Source organism: Aristolochia californica, unplaced genomic scaffold (genome assembly GCF_029961685.1).
Source record: "Aristolochia californica isolate CCGP_79_NKW_82.1479 unplaced genomic scaffold, dmAriCali1.0.hap1 SCAF_10, whole genome shotgun sequence".
Classification (NCBI taxonomy): domain Eukaryota; kingdom Viridiplantae; phylum Streptophyta; class Magnoliopsida; order Piperales; family Aristolochiaceae; genus Aristolochia; species Aristolochia californica.
Genome location: NW_027181771.1, coordinates 7,759,380 through 7,780,611, shown reverse-complemented (window position 1 = coordinate 7,780,611; position 21,232 = coordinate 7,759,380). Strand labels below are relative to the sequence as shown.

The window sequence follows — 21,232 nt, the reverse complement described above, 5'->3', positions numbered from 1 at the left end:
AGTTGTATAAGTGTTATGATAGTAACGAAAGATGTATGCGTCTTCTGATGTTATTTTTTTAAAAATACTCCTTTCTTTGCTTCTTCATTTTTTTTTTTGAAATATTGATAATTATATTTCAAAGAAAGAGAATAAACATCAAAGGAGACCTCCCCTAACAACAAGAGATTGAAGGGGGAGCCTAATTTAGCATACAAATCAGCAACATAATTGGCTGATCTAAGTACATGAGACCAAGTGCAAGAAATGGTGGATACAATGTCCAAAATATCAAGAAAAATCTGCCAGTGACGCCATGGGGGGAAGGATGAGGTGGACCACCATCCGATGACAACCTTGGAGTCTCCCTCCACAATAAGGGGACCATTGAAGCGGTCTTGAAAAATACGCAAACCGTGAAGGAGACCAGAGAGCTCAGCAGTGGTCGAGTTAGTAATTCCAAGAGGGCCAGAGTAAGAGAGTATGGCAGTGCCGTCCGGATAAAAAATCACCCCACCAAAACCAGCCAAACCCGGGTTCCCAAAGGTGCTACCATCAAAGTTTAGCTTATAATATCCGATGGGAAGAGGCTCCCAAACAACAACTCGGCGGGGGGCAGAGGGGACAAACATCTGAGCACTAAGCTTCCAGTTGGTGCAGAATGGGGCACAAGAGAGGTAGCCAAATTCTTTTCGGGTGCTGATCCAGGTAGAGATGACCCCTGTGGCAGTGTAGGAAACCTCAACAGTAGAGCGGAAAGCACAGTCAAACCGTCAGGAGTTCCTTTCCTTCCAAAGGCACTAAGGGACAAAAGCAATGCAGGCAGCCAGCAGAAGCTTGCCCAGGCTGGGAAGGAGGGTCCTAGAAGAGAAACGACACATGATGCTCAGGTCAAGTGGGATGTAGAAGCTGAGCCCCATGCTGTCAATCATGAAAGTCCAGACCTTCCAAGCGAAGCCACAATGGAGGAGAAGGTGACTCACAATTTCAGCCGTCGTCCCACAAAAGGGGTAGAGAGGATCGGGAGTGGTATTGCCACGCCTAATAAGGTTGTCTGTAGTTAGAATCATATTACGGCAGGCACTTTTAAGAAAAAATTTCACCTTGGGCAGAGCCTAGAGGCGCCAAACAAAAGTAGCCGGATGGGGGGCGAGTGGCCGGGTCCAACCCATAAGATGACGGTAGGCCGAGGAGACCGAAGATTCGCCCGCTGTCATCAGGGAACCAAATCAGCCGTCTGAGGGCGCACCATCACACTACCAAGACTATTAATCAGGCCACAAACAAAAATTGTTTTCTCATCAGTAAGGCAACATCTAAGGCAAAGATTCCATGAGCCATTCCGCCAAGCATCAGAGACAAATAAGTCGCGGCTGGTGGTGAGCTGAAGCGGTGGTGGGTAAGACAAGGCAAGAGAGCCATCGCCCGACCACCAATCTGTCCAGAAATGCAGACTGGAGCCATCCCTAATAAAAAACCGAATGGAAGTGCGAAAAAGTGGAGAATATATGAAACAAGGCCTTCCAAATGGAGGAGAGATGATGACAATTGCCGTCTGTGATCCATATATCTCCAAGATGCCGAAGCTTGAAGGCAACCATTGGCTTCTACAAAGCCCTCGAGGAAGAGTTGAGCTTCCAAAATCACTTGAGAAATAGAGCATGTGCCCTATTTCTTTGGTGCGTCTGATCCCGAGCCCACCCAAAGACTTTGGCCTATTCACTTCCTCGCAACTGACAAGGTGATAGTGAAATTCATTTCCAGTGACACACCACAGAAAACATCTCTTGATCATGTCAATGCTTCGGCTAATAGAGGTGGGGCAAGCCAGGAAAGAGAAGAAGTAGTTAGGAATAATTGCGAGGCATAAGTTTAAGAGGAGCAATCTACCCGCCTTGGAGAGCATCTTACCCTTCCAAGTGGAGATGCGTCGCTCAAGCCGCTCGAATACTGGAGCTCATAGTCCCATCCGGGGTCTACTGTCAGTAAGAGGAGGCCCAAATAGTTCATGGGAGCAATCGCAACCGGACATCCCAAAGTCTCTGCCATAATCTGAAGCAAGGGGGGGATCATTGTGATATCCCATGATGGTCGACTTTCCCTTGTTTACATTCTAACCAGAAGTGATCTCAAAAAGGCCGAGAAGGGCAATAATGTTACGGACCTGATCAAGTGTGCCGACGCCAAAACATATGGTGTCATCCGCAAACTGAAGCAGGGGGATTTCAAAGCAACTATGATCAGAGACGACCTCTAACCAACCAATGCTGCGAGCATAATAGAACATAAAGGATAAGTACTCAGCAATGATGTTGAAGAGGAGCAGGGAGAGGGGGTCTACCTAACAGATGCATCGAGTGCCCTGGAAGAAGCCATAAACCGTGCCATTGAGAAGCAAGGATTAAGAGGCCGAAGAGATACTACCGCGGATCCAAAACCTCCATTTGTCTCCAAACCCCATATGCTACATAATGTCGTCCAAGAAGGACCAACTAACTTGGTCGAAAGCTTTCTCGAGGTCCAACTTGAGAACAAACCACGGTCGACCCATTTAGGCAAAATGATCCACAATTTCATGTGTGGCCATAGCTAAGTCGAGTATATCACAACCTCTGATAAAAGCGCTCTGGCCCTGATGGATGATGGTAGGAAGAACAACCTTGAGACAACGAGCCAAGACGCGAGCAATGATCTTGTATGGACTTGAAACGAGACTGATTGGCTGGTAGTCTTGAGGGCATTCCACACTAGCTTTCTTGGGGACCAGAGCAATAAGAGAAGCACCCACGCTCTTAAAAGTGATTCCACGATCATAGAAACTTCTGACCATGGAAATGATATCCGATGTCAAAGCGAGCCAACAAGCCTTGTAGAATTCCCCGTTGAATCCGTCAAGCCCCGGGGCCTTATCCCGAGGGAGTCCTAGGACCGCATCTTCAACCTCCAAGTCAAAGAAAGGAAGCTCAATGAAATTCGCCAGTATTGGGGAAATCGCGGAGAAGCAAAGGCTAGAAAGATTGGGCCGGCGGTGGTGCTCCTCCCTGTAAAGATCTTCAAAGAAAATGAGAAAAGCGTCAGTAATGGAGGTCCTATCCAAGGTAACCTTGTTGTCAATAGACAAGGAGGTGACCCGGTTAGTCCTCCTGCGGGTCGAGGTGATGACATGGAAGAACTTTGTGTTAGTATCACCCTCGGCCAACCACTTGAAGCGGGCCTTTTGCTTCCACTGAACCCTTTCAGAGTGTAGAATAGATTGAAAATTGTATTGAAGAGAGATGCGGGTAGAAAACTCAACATGAGTAAGACATCTTTGTTCCTCAACCATATCAAGGGCAGCAATCTGAGACTGAAGAGAGGATTTCTGAGAGGAGGCAGTAAGGCGACACTCCGAGGACCATGATTTGAGTTTCACTTTGAGACGCTTTAACTTGTGTGGGAGAGACCAGCCATCATAGTTAGGGTCTCCAAAGGTTTCCCACCATGAGGCGACATTGCCGGTGAAGTGCTTATCCAATAGCAAAGAATTATCAGACTTGAAAAGGGTAGGCCCCCATTTATCAAGTTTGGTATCAATCTGAACAAGCTAGTGGTCAGAGCCAGCACAACTCAAAACCGATCCGCATGTGTTGTCGTGGAGTTGAGCCAATCACCAATGGCAAGGAACCGATCAAGCTTGGACAGGATGGGAGGTCTCTGACCATTGGACCAAGTAAACGTCTTGCTAGAGAGGCAGAAGGCCAGAAAGCTAATCCCAAAAAGAGCGACGATCCCTGTATCAGGTAGGGCCATAAATTCCGGCAAAGCCCCCAAGTGAATCCAGTGCATCTGTCACGCAACTTAATTCCAATAGAGAAGGAGCCAGTCACGTGATCTAAGACTTCAACTGCAGAGGAGTTTCAAAGAAGAAAAAGGCCACCTCAATTTGCATCTTCTACTGAGTCTCAATCATCATCTGGTACTCCAATAGATAACCAAGTGCCCATTACTGTTACAGATGCACCTGCCGCAAGTCCCTTGCCGCCACTACAAGTGTACTTTCGACATTCTTGTTCTTTGTTGATTGCTCCGGTGCCTACTGATGTTCCAACTGATAAGCCCACTAATGAGGACCAACCGTCTTCCTCTTTGCCTACAGGTCCAATTCCTTCTCATTTGGATGTACGCATTAGTCTTCAAAAAGGTAAAAGGTCATGTATGTCCATCCCATATCACAATATGTTTCTCTTGATTTCTTGCCTCCATCCTACAAATTCTTTGTTGTGTCATTATCTAAGTCCACTATACCTCGTCCAATGCAGGATGTTATGACTTCACATGAGTGGCAACAAGCTATAAAGGAGATGGATGCCTTTTGTGTCTAGGGGCATGTGGAGTCTCCATGATCTACCTTCAAGAGCAATTGTTGAGGGATACCGTTGGTTGTACACGATTAAGTACAAAGCTTATGGGATCATTGATCGGTATAAGGCCAGATTAGTGACCAAGACATTCGACATTGATGTTTTTGAAGCATTTTCACTAGTTGCTATACTCACTTTGGTTTGGATTTTGGTTTCTGTGGTAGCTAACAAAGGATGACCACTATTTCAACTGGATGTTAAAAATGCATTCCTATATGGTGACTTAAAGGAAGAGGTATATCTTGATAATTTAAATGACAAAAATGCCCCTCATCAAATGAAATAATTAATTCCCAAAAACAATCCAAAATATAAATAATAAAATTAAAAAATGTCTTCTAATCAATTGTAAGTAAATCTCTACCCAACCACAATGTAGTGGGTTCAGCTGTGGCCCAATGCTTCATGGTATATAGTCGTGTAATCAGCGGCACACCAAGATCAACTGTCATTTCATAAGAGATATTATCATGCAAGGGAAGGTGGTTTACCTCGTATGTGAGTCTTTTGAACAACTTGGAGATGTATTTAGAAAACTTCTTGGAAGGCATAAACATCTGATATTTTATGACAAGCTGGGACTGTTTACATTTACTCTTCTGCTTGAAGGGGAATATTCAAATACTAGTTCAGGGGCATTTTGGTCATTTCATCATCTCATATTGGTCCTTTTTTCTACTAAGGGGCATAATTGTCCTTTTATGTAAAAACTAACTTAAGAGAAGTGAATTATTAAAAGGGGGAGTTTGTTCTTTCTGAGCTCTTACCCAAAGCTGCTTCCTCAACTATTCTCCTCGCTATTCTTCCTTTCCCTCTTCTATTCTTCCCAATTTTACAATTTTACAAAACCCAACTTGAACTTTGTTGGGCCAAGCTCCGGAAGAACTGAATTCAACATCATTGCACTTCATAGATGCAACAGCATATAATGCAATTCAACACGTTCATGAACAAAAACAAATAAGTTACTCAAAACGTTTACATGACATGTTATAACAAATGCAAAATAAAAATTGTCCAATTTTGAAGCAATAGAAGAGAATAAATACCGATTTTGTGCAGTTTGGAAGTCAGGCAGTTGTTTGGTTTCATAGACCCATCCAGGAGCAAATATGGCAGCTGACACGTCATCTGTCTTTAGAACATCTAGTGCAACATTCGTCTGGACATAGGAGACATCTATTATTAACCATAATGTTTCAAGCTCATGTCTCATAAAGAAAAATAATAACAGAGTCCAACAGATTAGAATAATACAAAATAACCATGTAAAGAGAAAAGGAAAATCTAAGGAAGTAATAGGAAAAACAACAATTACAAAACATAGGAACAACTATGGCCCAGCCACCTATCGTAATAGAAAATTTCACTGTTTTCCCCACAACTAGGGCTCTATACTGAATCCATTAACCTATAAAACAGGATATTCTGTGAATGTTCAATGAGAGAGATTTCCTGATATTTAACTGATATGCATCTGAAACGGGCCAATAGGTGATGAAGGTATGGAACCAAAAATGTTGAACTAAAAATGTTTTTTCTGGCAACATGTAGGAACCTAGCTTCAAAGCCTTCAATTTTTTATCTTTGAACTTTAAAGGGAAAAAGCAGTTGCTCATTTATATAATAAAATAGCAACAAGCAACATTTATTATGCAAAGTACCTTAATCACAATAATTCAAAACAAGGATAAGTACACGTCAGAGCTAGGTGGTTCCGGTCCACTTGGGTTAGGTACTTGGCTTATCGCACTTAATAGACCGGTCTTTTGGGTTGTATTGGCTAGGCGTTTGACATGGTATCAGAGCTGGGCACCATGTTCCGTGTTCGAATCCCGGCGGAAGCGGTAGGGAACGGGAACGGTGGGTGTCAGAGCTAGGTGGTTCTGGTCCACCTGGGTTAGGTTCCGGTCCACCCTGGTCCACCTAGGTTAGGTACTTGGCTTTCCGCACTTAACAGACCGGTCTTTTGGGTTGTATTAGTTAGGCGTTTGACAGTACATGAATCAAAACCAAGAATAGCACTTGTCATAACACCTCATGCACTTCAGAGAAAGAACTTTCAGTTCACTGTCCACCAACATACATAAATGTAAGTCAACCAAGTGTTAAGTTGTGGAACCTAATTAACGCCTCACCCTAAGTCGGTATGCAGGTCGACCTTCGTGGTAAGGTCGCCGTGGGACCTCCCCAGGGTTTCGAGGGTGGAGCCCCCGCCAGATCCATGATATATGGACTGCTATTTCATTAAGGGTAGTTTGGGGATTTCACACTTGTAATCCGATTGCCTTAATTTTCTCTTTATATTCGAGGACGTTGTTGTTAGGGTTTTATCACCCGGAGAATTATCATCATAGCAGCAGCATCTATTGCAGCCAAAGAGGGTAGAGAAACGATTTCTCGTGTAAACTATTTCATCTTTATAGTAGATTACTGTAGCAGCGAAAGACAAGACGTAGTCTCACCTTGAGGCGAACCTGTATAAATCTTGTTGTGTTTTTCTGTGCTTGTTGTTCCTTTATTCGGCGATTATTATTATTTCTCTCGTTAGTTTGGAATTGGGGCATTTAATTCCTAACACGAAGAATATGATTAGTTTAAGGGTCTAGCTTCCGACATCTATCAGCTCTGGAACTTGGCAATTATTTGCTATGTATCTAATCCTCGATGCCAGAGGTGGCACTATCTTTCTATTTGAGTACTAGAGATGGTGACTTGTCAAAAAGGCAGTTAGGTGTCACAATAAGATTCACTACTAAGGTTCAATGGACAATATAGTTAAGAGTAAAAACCTCACAAAGTAGGTTGTCATGAATGTCATCTGATGAATTGTACAATGTATGCGCAACTTGGGAAACTGGTATTAGGTTGGGCCAGCTATGTCATAGAATAGGTTTAAGGGCACTGTTTTTGGTGATCCATCAAGTCTAGAGTTTTTGACATATTTGCTAGCTAGCTAAAACCAAGTTACTGAAGTACCCAACAACTGAAAGCTTTGGACGTAGGAAACATTGATATACTAGTTACCAGATAATGACATAGATATATGAACCCAGATAACCTCTAAACACAAAACTATTGACCTGCTCGATGAATCCAAACCCAAGGAGGATGACTAACTTTTAGCAATATGTTCCATGGGGACACCGAAATACTTGACAAAGAAGGAAAGCTATCGGATTTCGATCCAAAGCTTAAACCAAAATCATGACCATGTTCTGAAGAAGCTTGGAAAAACAGATGGACCATGGGAATTAAAAATATCATCCAGTACCTCCAACTATTGGCACCAAAGAAGAAAAGTTATGTATACAAGACATCAATGCCACTGACCATTGTATCAAAAAGCTTCAAAGAATCTCCAGCGAATGTTCAGAAATCACTAGAAGAAACAGTTGGAAAATTATTTAGTGGAAAAATTCCTTCTAGTAAAAGTACAAAGAAAAGTTTTTGTGGCATGGCCCAGCTCACCTTCGACAAATTGCACAAGTGTCAACTATGCACAAAGAAGCCAACAGAAGACAGCATGTCAGAATGAAAACATTTATTTCAAGACGTTAACAACTATGTTAGCAAACAACGTCAAAATCCGAGTTAGCACAAAGACGAAGATAAAGATTCCTTATACGTCAGCAAAATGACGTCAGAAAGGACAAGGACTCATCTACCCTTGCTTTCGGCGCTGAAAGGCAATAATGCAAGGGTAAGAATGAAAGAAAGAAAAGACGAAAGTTACCCTTCATCTTTAAACTAGACCTTTCGTTCAAGGGCATAAGAGGAAATATTTATTCTACTCTTGGCTATAAATTGGAAGCCGAGATGAAGTTCAAGGCATTCGAAAACAGACCTGAAAATCATCAAGCGAGTTGAAGAGCGACGAAGCAAGGCGATTTCTGGCAACAACATGATTTCTGACGAAAGCACGGTATCTGTCATAATGGCTGGGTAGGAAAGAGGGAGCCAACCGGTAACACGGTCAGTAACTTCAGAAGTTATGTAATTAGTTTGATATTTTGTTTTGAACAATATTTTAATTCTTTTCATGTTTGTAATATTTGAATCTCTACAGTATTTTTTTTTTCATATTTAATTCCACATATATATATTTGAATCTCCACAATATTTGTTTATATTATGTTTATCTTGTAATCTTAACAGTAACCGTTTACAATAGTGATACTTAAAATAGTATCGAAATAGTGCTAAATAGGATCGAAGTTAGGTACTTAGTGTTGTTCGACTACGCTCCGAGGTAGAAAACAAAACGGAGTTGTTCTTGACCCTCCTGAAACAGCCATAGAGCCGCATCGGTTGACATGTACAGCTTGGGGACCTCTAAAAACCACGAGGTCGCATGACGATTTAGCCCACGTGGTGGTAAGCCGGCAGGAATAGGGTCAAACCCCGAATAATACTAAGCAGTAGCAGAAGTCATGTTGGGCCTATCAAAAACTATTAGGTCTCTATTATAAAAATCTATTGTCATAGATTACTACTTTATTTATATCATTAATTAACTGAGACTCTGGTTATATAGGTTGGATTACTCGAAACTGCAAGGTTATTGGTCCGAAGAGACTCACTCGCCAAAAGGGTCGTTGACATGAGTTTAACAATGCCACGTAACAATTTCTCAGTAAATCAGGCTATTATATAGAGGAGAGTTTGGTCATTTTTTATAGATGGTATCAGAGCCAAGGATTAGCTTTGGTTCTTCTGTTTATGTTTACATACTCCCAAAACAGTTACGACCCAAAATCAGTCATATCCCAAAAACATTTGTATATCACAAATGTACCAAAGATCTCAATTGGTCAGTCAGAAGGAACTTAACGGACCTTCATATGACACAGTGTTAAAAACAGGACAGACCCATGTTTGTCCAATAATAGGCTATCCACATGGATGACATGATAAAAATAATCCAATATTAAATAACATAATGGATTTAGTAGGTGATATCCACCACAGTTTCTTCATGAAAAGTAGTTGTGAAAGATACATTGCAGAATATGTAGCTTTTCTTTGCTTAGGAATAGAAAGCGACGTAAATAAACAAATAAAATTACTTACTCAAGAAAGGTGTAAATACTCATCTTGAGATATTAAAAGGAGGATATACTCAACCTACAGTAAATCTCCTTACCGATCTACAAAGTTTTGTAGATCACGAAATTGAAAGTCTAGGATATTAGAACCTATCCGAGAGATGAAATCTAAATTGGTTAATAACAAACCAAGTAGAAAAGAATTACAAGAGGTTATTTGTAAAATAGCCAAAGTAAAAACCAACAAAGTGTAGATAAAGATCGTCTTATACAAGACATCTGCGCTTTAACACAAAAAGATGAACTAAGAGAACTTGTTATTCAACATACCTCTCCATTCATAACTTTATACCAATTGGAATGTCTTCTTCAGATACTGTTCCAAAAATTAGAAGAGAGCGTCTCAACTTAAATTTGTAAATGTCCGAACCAATAGGCATAGAATGTACGTCTCTCCAGAATAGTGTTCATATAAATCATGAAGCATAGGGAGAAATACGAAAAACATCCTAACCTTATACAGGATGGACAAAAGTGGACAATCAGTATCCCAAGGATAATTGAAGTCTACAACAAAGACTGGACAGAGTTCCAGAAAAAATCCTTCGTCTTCCAGAAGGAACTATCTGTAGAAATACAGGATACCGATTCAGGTACCTTCTGCTACAGATTATTAAGTGAATCCGACTTAGCCAAGCTAAAATGATTCAAATATGTCCATTATGGACTAGTTTGTATAGGATTAGACCCCCTAATACGAATCAACCAAAATAAATAATCCAGAGTTTATAGCCTTAACCATGGACGTTTTCCTTCAAATGGACACTCTAGGAAGAAGACATAGGTTTGTTCAAGAGATGTTGGCAAATCTTTGTGAAGCACAAAGACTACAAAAGAAAAGTAGTAAAGCGTATAAACAAACATTATGTTGTTCTAACCAGAACAAAATTGTAGGAGCTTATGGTTGCAAAAAACACAACCAAAAGCAAAGCAAATATCCTAAGAAATTTCATAAGAAAAAATTTAGGATACAAAAAAGTTTAAAATCTAGGTATACTCCTAAAAAGAGGTACTTTAGAAAAAGAATAAACTCTGACCCTACCACATCCAGTAAAGGGTCGAATGCATATTGCCCAAAGGGGAAACCCCTGAGCAAATGCTAATTCTGGATATGCCAGAAAGAAGGACATTTCGCCCGAGATTGTCCTAATAATAATAATTAAAAAAACGGCAGTACAATACCTATATGGTATTAGCCAAAGAAAAATGACTGGAAATCATTCATCACGATGAAATCTAGTCAGACGATGAAGTGTATGAAATTCATCTTGAAACAGAGTCTTCCACCTCGAAAAACTCAAAAAACATGTCAAACTCATCAGGAACATTTTCTGAATGAGTATACGCATAAATGCAGAGCATGTAGCCTTTGGAAATTCATATATCACGGTTATGCTTAAGCTTCTAGGATATATCAAATTCCATGTACACGCTCTTGTAGATACTGGAAGTTCTTATTGTCTAACTAGACAAAATTTACTTCCAACAAATTTATGGAAAACACTTGAGGTTCCACTTCAAGTAACCGTTGGCTCAGGAGAAAATATTTCCCTTCCTGCAGCAGCCAAAAATATTCATCTCGACATCGGAGGTGAAAAATTTATGATCCCAAAACTAACAAGTTTAAGACCAAATATAAACTCAGGACCCGACTTAGTCCTAGGAAATGAATGGTTAATGTTCCACGCCCTTGTAGAACAAACTCCAGACTACTACAAACTCCATTGTCAAACTAGACGTGAAATAGACAATTATGCCGTATATATATACGCAGTAAAACCCCTTGAAGCCTTTGCTATTTTGGGCAATGGAGATGTACTCCATCAAGTCTTTAAAAAACGCAGCAAGCGTGGTGATGAGGTTCCCCCCCTAGAATCTCTCCTCCTCGCAGAATCCTGCAATACAGAAGTTCAACAACTCCTATATTCCACTTGTTCTGAGAAACCCTTAGAATGGTGGAATAAACAGAAACCATATGCGGACCTCAAACTCCTAGATCCTGAAAAAGAGATTAGAGAAAACCTATGGTTTACACTCCATCTAATGTTGAAGAATTCTCAACTCAGATAAATGACTTGCTTGTTCAAGGTTTAATTTGAGCAGGTTATTCTCCACATACATCTCTTGCTTTCCTTGTCCGGAATCATGCAGAGATAAAATGTGGAAAAGCTAGAATGGTCATTAACAATAAAAAGTTAATGACGCCACAAAAATGAATGGTTATTATCTTCCTAACAAAGAAAGGTTAATATTCAGTTGTCCTTTGGGACATTATGAGTGGCTTGTTATGCCCTTTGGGTTAAAACAAGCACCAAATAGATTAAAACAAAGATCAACATAAAGAACATTTACTTAAGGTATTAAATGCCTTAAAAAATGCTGGGATAGCACTCAACAAAAAGAAATCAGAATTGTTTAGGACTAAGATAGATTTTTTAGGCTTAAACATATCTAAAGGAGACATAATCCTCCAAAATCATATTTTGGAAAAATTAGTAGCTTTTCCGTATGAAATAGAAGATGTGAAACAACTTCAATGTTTTTTAGGGTGTCTAACTTATGGTGAGTTTTATCATAAATATTGGGATACCATTAAATCGGATTTTTATGCGTTTGTCTGGAAAACTTCCACCAAGTCGGCATCACCCATAAGGCAGTAGGTGCTTCTTTTATTGCCCTTATCCCTAAAAAATCTCCTGCTAATCTCCCTCAAGATTTTAGACCCATCAGTCTCACCACAAGTTACTATAAAATTATAGCCCATTTGCTTGCTAATCGTTTTCGGACCCACCTCTCCAAAATTATAAGCACCTGCCAAAGTGCTTTTATCCGGGATCAAAATATATTAGATTCGGCCATGGCCACCCATGAACTCCTAGACTCCTTTAAAAAATCAAATAGGCCTAGATTTATCCTGAAAATTTATTTTGAAAAGGCCTTTGACCGAGCAAACTGGAATCTAATTGATTACCTTATGGATAGAATGGGTTTTGGGACTCGGTGGAAATTTTGGATGAGAAGCTATATCTCTTCCCCATATTTTTTTGTCCTAGTAAATGGGTTGCCTTGCGGCTATTTCAAAGCTACAAGAGGAATTAGACAAGGTGACCCACTGTCCCCATTTATCTTCACTCTCTTGGGGGAGCATCTTGCTTCTATGGTCCGATTTGCCAAAAGAACTGGTTGGCTTAATCCTATCTCAAACGATTCTGGCCAGGATATCCCGTTATTGCAATATGCTGATGATACTATTTTTTTCGGAGAAGGTAACTTGAGTCAAATCTCCCACTTGAAAGTTCTGCTAAACCTCTTTGAGTTGTCTTCTGGATAGAAGAAAGTTGGGCTAAATCATCCATTTTGGGTTTCAATATTGATCCTTCGGTTGTAAATTCCAATGCAAACTACTTGGGTTGTAAAGTTGCCTCCTCTCAAGGCACATATTTGGGACTTCCTCTTTCTCCTGTCTTACCCTCGAAATCTGCTTGGCACCCTATCATTGAGCGGCTTGAAGGTAGACTTGCTTCCTGGAGAGGGAAGTTCTTGTCCAATGCCAGCAAACTTACTCTGATTAAATCTTGTTTACACGGTATTCCGTCTTTTTTTTTATCCTTGTACCGTTGCCCTGTCTCTGTCACAAAGAGAATAGAGTTTTTAAAAAGAAGGTTTCTATGGGGTGGGCAAAATGGTGAAAAAAATACTGCTTAGTGAAATGGGTTGACGTTTGTAAACCTTTTGCTGAGGGTGGCCTTGGGATTCGCGACACTGCTGCAACAAACTCGGCTCTGCTTATGAAGTAGATCTGGAAATTCAATATGTTTCCGTCTCTGATTTGGCAAAATATAGTGGTGGGTAAAGCAGACAAGTTCTCGGGATGGTGGACTGAAGGAGGAAGGTATAACAGATTATCTCCTGTCAGGAAAAAAATAGCTAGTTTGCTGCCTGTCTTCAAAAACACTGTCAAGTGTTATAATGGAACTGGCAGTAGGACAAGTATTTGGACAGATTGGTGGATAGGCCCGGCTAGTTTAAATTCTAGCTATGGTTATATCTTCTCTCTTGCCAAAAACAAGGAGGCTATTATTTCAGTTGTCGGGCAGAACTCATGTGAGTGGAACCTAAATCTCCGAAGAGCGTTGATAGAAGCAGAAACTCTTGAAGCCGCAGAACTCATCACGGGACTATCTTCGGTTCGTATCAGAAATGCTCCAGACACTTTGATAGGGACTCCTTGTCCCAAAGGTACGTTTTCTACTTCAACTGCCTACAAAGCTCTTCTCCCCCCCCCTTTGCTCAATCTTGTCACCCATCAGCTATTGCGTGGTCCTTACACGTTCCTCCAAGAGCAAAGTTCTTTATCTGGACTGCATGCCAAAACAAAATCCTGACCGCTGATTCGCTAATGCGCCAGTGAACGCATGTTTTGGATCCTCTGTGCCCGTTCTGCCTGTCCTGCACTGAAACTGCAGTTTATATATTACTGCATTGTAATTATGCTCACTCAGTATGGACTAAACTCATCAGCAAAATTGGCCTGCAATACTGCTCCTCCCAAAATCTCATATCTACAATTCATACGATTACAAAGGTTAATCTCCCTAAACTTGGAAAGGTATTAATCTCTTGTTGCGTCGGTCACATCATCTGGGCCCTCTGGAAAGAGCGGAATAACATAAGGTTTAATAAAAAATCTCTTTCTGAAAATATTCTTAGCAACCGAATTGTTGAGCAAGTTAGTTATTGGATTCGTATGAGAAAAGAATTTAAAAATCTCGAAGGAATCAACATACAAGAAAATTGGAATCTTGTTTCAAAAATGTCTCATCTCCCCCGGCCTCCAATTATGGAAACTTGGTCTCTTCCCTCGGTTGGTTATTTTAAGCTGAATTTTGATGGAAGTGTGTTGGGTTGTCCGGGGCTTACTGGATATGGAGGGGTTATTCATGACGATAAAGGAAATCTTCTCTTCTCTTTTTCTGGGCCAATCGAGAAATCAGATTCAACTACAGCCGAGTTGTTTGGTTTGTTTAATGGCCTAAAACTGTTTCATCAGAGGATGGTAGGACCTTTATATGTTGAAGGCAATTCTCAAGTTGTCATTAGTTGGTGTAAGAAGACTTGCAAACCTCCCTGGCGTCACTGGGATCTTTTTGATGATATATGTTCTTAAATTCTTAATTACAATGTATGTGGAATCATATTCCTAGATCTGCTAATCACTTAGCAGATAGTCAGGCTAAATTAGGTGTTTTTCTCCAACATCTTGTTGTGGAGGAAGGTCCTATTTAGCCAGGTTTGTATTTTATCTTTCTCTTAGTAATATATTCACACCTCTTCTCAAAAAGAAAAAACTTATGCTAAACAATTTATTAAGAATTTGGCCGAAATTAGAAAACCCTTTCAATAGAAGTTAAAGAAAGATGTCAGATGGGAATGGAATCTCGATGACAGTTCTAGAGTAATCAGGATCAAACAGATGATAACCCGTCTTACGGCGTTAACTCTACCTGATCCAGATACAAAACTAATTTTAGAAACCGACACCTTAGATCATACATGGGCAGTGGTACTAAAATGTAAAGCCAATGATTCTGAAAGAGTATGCAAATATACCTCAAGAACATTTACATCTCCTGAAATTAATTATCATTCATATGAAAAAGAAATTTTAGCAATAAAAAATAGGATAAAGCAATTTTATATTTATCTTGCCTCCAAAGAATTTCTCGTTAGAACTGACTGTAAGAATTTTGTCGGTTTTATGACAAGAAATTTAGAGGATTCACTTTGTCGTGGTAGATTACTCCGCTGGCAGTAGTGGTTCTTTCAATTCTCTTTTACTGTTGAACACATTAAAGGAGATAAAAATTATTTACTTGATACTCTTACCCAAGAGTTTTCTATGTTTTAGATAGGTACAATGGTATCAGAGCTTGTAAACCCGAGACCGAGTCGGGTATTGCATCCATGGGAACTCTCGCTTGTGATGTGATGGTGAAGCAAGACTCTCCGCCCATGGGTGTCGGCACCCCTTAGGTAAGGATGTCCGGCAAGTTTGATAAGGATCTTTCACTGCCACGCCCTCCTTCGGGTTTACAATAGCCCTGAGGAGCCATTGTGGGCCATCAAAACAATGTATGGCGGGCACCCAGGTGAAATGGTATAAGAGCCAAAGATTAGCTTTGGTTCTTCTGCGGTATCATGAACCTTATGGATTAGATTAAACAATTCTCTGTGGTATCATGAATCTACATCACTCATTTCAAAGCTGAACATGGAAATATCAGATCTCACAAATGATATTTCAATTTTTACTTACAGTCCACTGTCCACCGCCATAAGTGTTCCTCCCAAATACATCAATACCCATGTAAACATCAAATTTTCGTTCAGCAGCAACAGTGGCTGAATGTTTTGGATAATCTTTCTGCAAAGTAACAAAGGGTATCAAATGTAAGCAGAAGGTATAATTCGTACAGGTTCAAGTGACTAGAAGAGAAAAGAGACATTATTTACCTGCCAGGTATAATTTGCAAATATGCCGTCACATAAATCAAAGAAAGGTTTGTTATACTCATTCAGCTGGTTTTGCCAATCAAGTTTGCCATATTTGGTCACACTATCATACCTGAATAACAAGTAGTATAGTGAGTAAGATGCCAGGTAGAGCTGAAACTGTTAACAAGGAAAATGAACAATTAAGATAATAGGCATGAAGAAGCAGTCACCATATGACCAGTGAGCCCGGTAAGGAAGAGTGCATGGTCTCAGTTAAGTGATGAACAAATTCTTCCAAATTAGGGATCTGTGCCACGTCTAGATTGACCTCAATATTAAGCTGCAAACAATCTTTCAAGTCAACTAACAGTGAGAAGAACCCAAGAAACATGTAGATAGGCAGTTCGAAATTTATTTATCTAGAAGATATAATCCAACTTCAGTTTGTCAAATTAAAGCAAGATTGCTTAGAAATACAATATCCAATATATTTATTCTTAGAGGGAATCAATCAGTTGTAACTTCCTTATATCTTTACCCCTTTTCCTCCACAAAACTACAGGACATCAACAGAACATTATAAGGAAGAATGCATTGACTACATTCACCTTATGAGGGTCCTATGTCTCATTGGTTCCATTAAGATGAGGTCATGAGGTCTATCGGTGATTATTCCCAGAATAAAGGGACAAGTGCCAAAATGTAAGAAGACACAAATTCTGTGCTTAACATCAAAACTGAAACAGAAAATTTGCTGGGACCTAATGTAGTCATGCGTGACATTTTGGTCAAATTAAAAGAGCTTAAGATGTGAAAGATCAGTCAGGTTACCAGCCAACCATCAAAGCCCAAAGAAACAGCAAGTTCTGTCAGACGCTCAGCATACAATTCAGCAGACTCCTTGGTGGAAAGTAATACATCACAAATAGCTTTTCCCTCATCCCATTCTGTGATAAATGTCCCCAATACCTTCAAATACGCACATCCATGTAATCATGGAAGAAAATAAATAAGACGGTGGAATCTGAAGTCTAAAATCAATCATGCTGCTAGCTTAACAAAATTGAAAGCCCAACAGAGCAGAGCAATTAATACAACTGCAGTTCCTTCACTTCTCCATTCACAATTCGACATTCCCAAATTGTCATCACCTCCAGTTACGTTGTAAAAAACCATACTTAAAATCTGACACCCAAAAGACAGTTCCAAATAGAGAAATGACACCCAGTCACAGAAGACCAGAAATTTGAAGGGAGTGCATAAAAATCCAATGAAAATTACCCTAAGAAGCTATAATAATGCCCAAGCAGATGGATAGCATAATCCAAGTACAACACAGGGACCAAAGTAAAAAGGTTTCGAGGTGGAAAAAGAACGTAAGAAAGAGATGAAGGAAAAAAAAAAGTTCCAAATAGAGGCAGAAATTCAGAATCCAAATACTTCTTAAAATACTTGTTTTGAGCTTCCACTATTATTCTCTCCAAATTAAAGAAGCCCATAATTCTCATTATAGTTGAAAGGAGAACGGATACAACAACAAAACTCACCAAAGCCAACTTAAATTCTCGCAGGACAGAGAACTCAAAACTCTCAAATATACAGACACTTACCTCGACCCAAAATTAAAAAGCTAAGTTACAGACACTGACCTTGACTCCATGCAAGTGAGCCGCGTTGGTCCAACAGGGTGGTGGAATGGTGACAAGACTATGCGAGAAATAGACGAAAACATCAATCAAATACCAATGCCATATAGCATAGGCATCAGAATTTGTCCCTCCCTGTACCCACTTATCGTCAATATACCCACCCGCCATGTCATGACAAGCTAGAATCCTGGGCCGGGACGGTAAAGAAGAACTGGAAGAGGGCAGTGGAGTAGAAGCTTTGTTGAAAGGGTAATGAAATGAATCGAAATACGACCTCGAGAGAAGATCCTCTAGTTTTTTTATGGGATACGAAATGGGCACCGAAGGCTTCAAAGGGTCAAACGGAGAACCGTCGGAAACTCGGGATATCTGAGCGTCCGTACCTGCCATGGTGTTGGTAAGGGACTGGAATAATTTGAGCAGAAATTTGATCGAACGCTTTAAAGAGGGAGTAATGGAGGGAAAGCGCATTGACGGAAGATAACCAGAATTTTAAATCTTGGTCAATTAGACGAGTGGGAATCATCGTATCCTTCGTCGTGTTTCGGATTGGAATTTGGAGTTCCGGGTCTCGGAGGGTTTTGCTTTGTTTGTGCTGTTTTTCTTGTATAAATCGGACACATCATTGGTGGACTTGGAAGACTGGAGGCCTGATAGCGTCCCGTGACTGGTGGGATAGCGATGAAAGACTTACATATTACAGGATCAAGAGTCATGAGTCAACTTAGTTCTTCTTCGTTCTTTGAGGGAAAAAACAATGACAGTAGGAAGATGAGATTTCCTGGTTGACAGGTTTCATGGATTAAATCTCTAATCTACATATGGTTCCAACTTTTTCCAGGGATGGATTAATGTTGAAAGGGTGGGACGTAGTTTTATGGCACAGAACCCACCAGAATAATTTGCTTTCCTCATCGTAGAATCTGATTCCATTAGGTGGCTGGAAAAGTACATGTGCACGCGGAGACCCACATTGGCAGCGACGCAAGAATCTGAGGAAATCTCATGCACATGGAAAATCTTCTCGGGGCAGCAATCAAGGACACAAGATAATGAATGATACCAAGATCGCTCCTATCCCAAAATCCATAACCTGACGCGATTCATCATATATAATACCTTAGTAACGTGTCAGACTGTATAATTGTAGTAATTATTGCATAGTCATTGAAAAATAAAATGATAAGAAAATTATTTTTCTAGCTGTTGAACCATTAGAGAATAATAATAATAAAGAAAGTAGTTATAGAATTTTTGCTCATATTAGAACCAAAAGAAATATTTTTATAAATAACGGGGAGGCAAAAGGCATAAATGGTTTATCACTCGCGCTGTTTACCATTGGAGCATAGGAAATTGATTCTCCTATCCACTTTTAACTTTTTGTAGGACAAAGAATAATTGAGATGGAAGTTCTTCATCTCCCAAAATAGGCATAATCAAAAAGAAATTTTTATTTGTATTTTTTCTTATTATTTCCTATCAGCATAAACACACCCTAAGAAATTATTAGACTATTACAAGGGTTGTATGAAACTGTAACTAAATCAATCATAATCAATCTATTTTCAATATCTTCTGTTATGGTCCCGGATCTAACACATGGATTCGTAGGGAGGAAGATGAGAAAAACGAAGATCAAACTAAAGGGAATATTGAAAACCCTAGGTTCATTAAGGAGAACGCACACCCCTGAGCTCATTGAGTAGAACTCAAAACCCTTGTTTAACCTAAATCAATGTTTGTCTTTCTCATTATTCTTACCCCTTAAATAGGGTTCACCCTTACAAGGTTTAAGATAAAATATTAAAAAAATACCCCTATAAATAAAATATTCTAAAAATACTCTTGTGGCCTATTAATTCTTGACCTGAAATAAAATAAAGTAAATTAAAAAAATTATTAAAATAATAATGTTACTGCGTGCATAACATTACACCCCCCCTGGAAGAAAAAGTGTCCTCAAACTCGAAGGTAGGGTCTACTTACCTGTGCCGATGTCTCCTCAAGTATCAACCGTGGTATCTGTGTTACCCTCTGGACTACAAAACTTGAGCATCCAACCAGAGAAGCAATTTTTATTTATTTATTTATTTTTTGACGTTGTTGCATCATTACTTGCAATAGCAGACCACCATACGGTTAAGCAACCAAACAACAGTCTGAACTATCACCTGCTCCATTCTGGCAAGACCATGACTGGCCAACAAGACGTTCCACCATAATCTTCAGAAACCCATGTGAGAATGAACCCACAAATGCAAAAGGTGAAAAGAAAATGGAGGACTGAAATGTATTGACTTGTTGTCCGCCCAAGTTCTGTCAGTGTACCATCTCTTTTCTTGGCATAAACTATTGCCCTCGGATCACTCTGCATATCCTTGTGAAATCCACACGCAGCTGCAACGGTACTGGTTAAGGCACTGACTAATTTAGTGTAAATAAATCCAATTCCTGGGACACGATCAACACCCAGGCTTGGACCCAGATCATATTCAATTGGTACTGAGAATAGTTGGCCTAAAATCATTTGCATTTATTTTCCACTTCCTGTATTGTTTGTCCCATAATAGAGAGCAGCAACATGAGCCTCACAAGCATATTCATGCAAGTAAGCCACCAACAGCTATGCACAAATTTCAGTGAGAACCTTGGCTTCTGAAAAGCAATGTGAATGGGGGTAGTTAAAATCTCTCTTGATGTAAGCCTGCCAGAGTTTCCCTTGATGTAATGCACCCAGATTGGCGCTAGCTGTAAGTAAACCCATTACAGTAAATTGATCCAGAATTGATGGTATGTGCATCACTGGTTTGTAGGCAGCAGTAAAAACCGTGGATGATATGCTAGGCCAACAACCAGTTCGACCAGTGTAATCCTCCATCACTTTGGTTGCTGCTGCAGGGTACCCACCATGGCCAAGTAGGTAAACCATGCAAGCTACATGATCTTCCTCCCCCTTGAGTCCATAGGTGTCAAGCACAATCTCGGTTGTAATTGTGCTAAGCATTCCCAAAACTGCCACAGAAAGTCCATATATGGCAGCAAGACTGAAACCTACATAGATGGCTATTGCAATGGCAAAAATTGGAATTATGACAGACTTGTAGCCCAGTGTGAGGCCACTGAGGATATTTGTTGTTAGCTGTTGCTGCTGCACCTGAAGTTCTGAATTGTGAATAGCATGACGAATTTCAAGCAGCAACAACGAAGGGAACCTCACATGCATCACAAGCAGCTGCACCTCGGACCAATTTTGTGAAGTGGGATCTGTCACAACCCCAGCATGGGCACCAGCAGCTACAAGTGCAACTACCATTTGTATCATGGCTTGATCTTGCTAGGATAAGGAACTATTTGTTACCCCATCACAATCTTGGATTGTTGATAAAACCCAGCTCTGCAACTTATCCTTTCGTATCTGTTACCCCATTTTTTTTGGAAGTTCGTTTTCCGATGTGCTACCGAGATCGAGAGGGAGGTTGAGAGGGAGAGTGAGAGTCTGAAAGCCAAAGCCCATCGGATTTGTTCCCGACGGTGCCTCCTCTTTTTTCGGTGATAAATAGCAGCCCTTTGTGGCTTCACTGCTTGTATATTTTTCGAG

General features: G+C 40.1%; 1 protein-coding gene across 1 annotated transcript in view; it reads right to left on the bottom strand.

Moving 5' to 3' along the window:
* The window catches only part of LOC137934761 (cytosolic endo-beta-N-acetylglucosaminidase 1-like), a 33,950-nt gene extending 15,493 nt beyond the window's left edge, over window positions 1-18,457 (bottom strand). The window contains exons 1-6 of the mRNA XM_068779288.1: window positions 17,632-18,457; window positions 16,814-16,951; window positions 16,213-16,322; window positions 16,001-16,112; window positions 15,804-15,911; window positions 5,429-5,541 (exon numbers count right to left, since the gene is read on the bottom strand). Coding sequence (XP_068635389.1) covers window positions 5,429-5,541; window positions 15,804-15,911; window positions 16,001-16,112; window positions 16,213-16,322; window positions 16,814-16,951; window positions 17,632-18,102 — 1,052 coding nt within the window. The 5' untranslated portion in view covers window positions 18,103-18,457. The remainder of the gene's footprint in view (window positions 1-5,428; window positions 5,542-15,803; window positions 15,912-16,000; window positions 16,113-16,212; window positions 16,323-16,813; window positions 16,952-17,631) is intronic.
* Window positions 18,458-21,232: the final 2,775 nt, after the last annotated feature.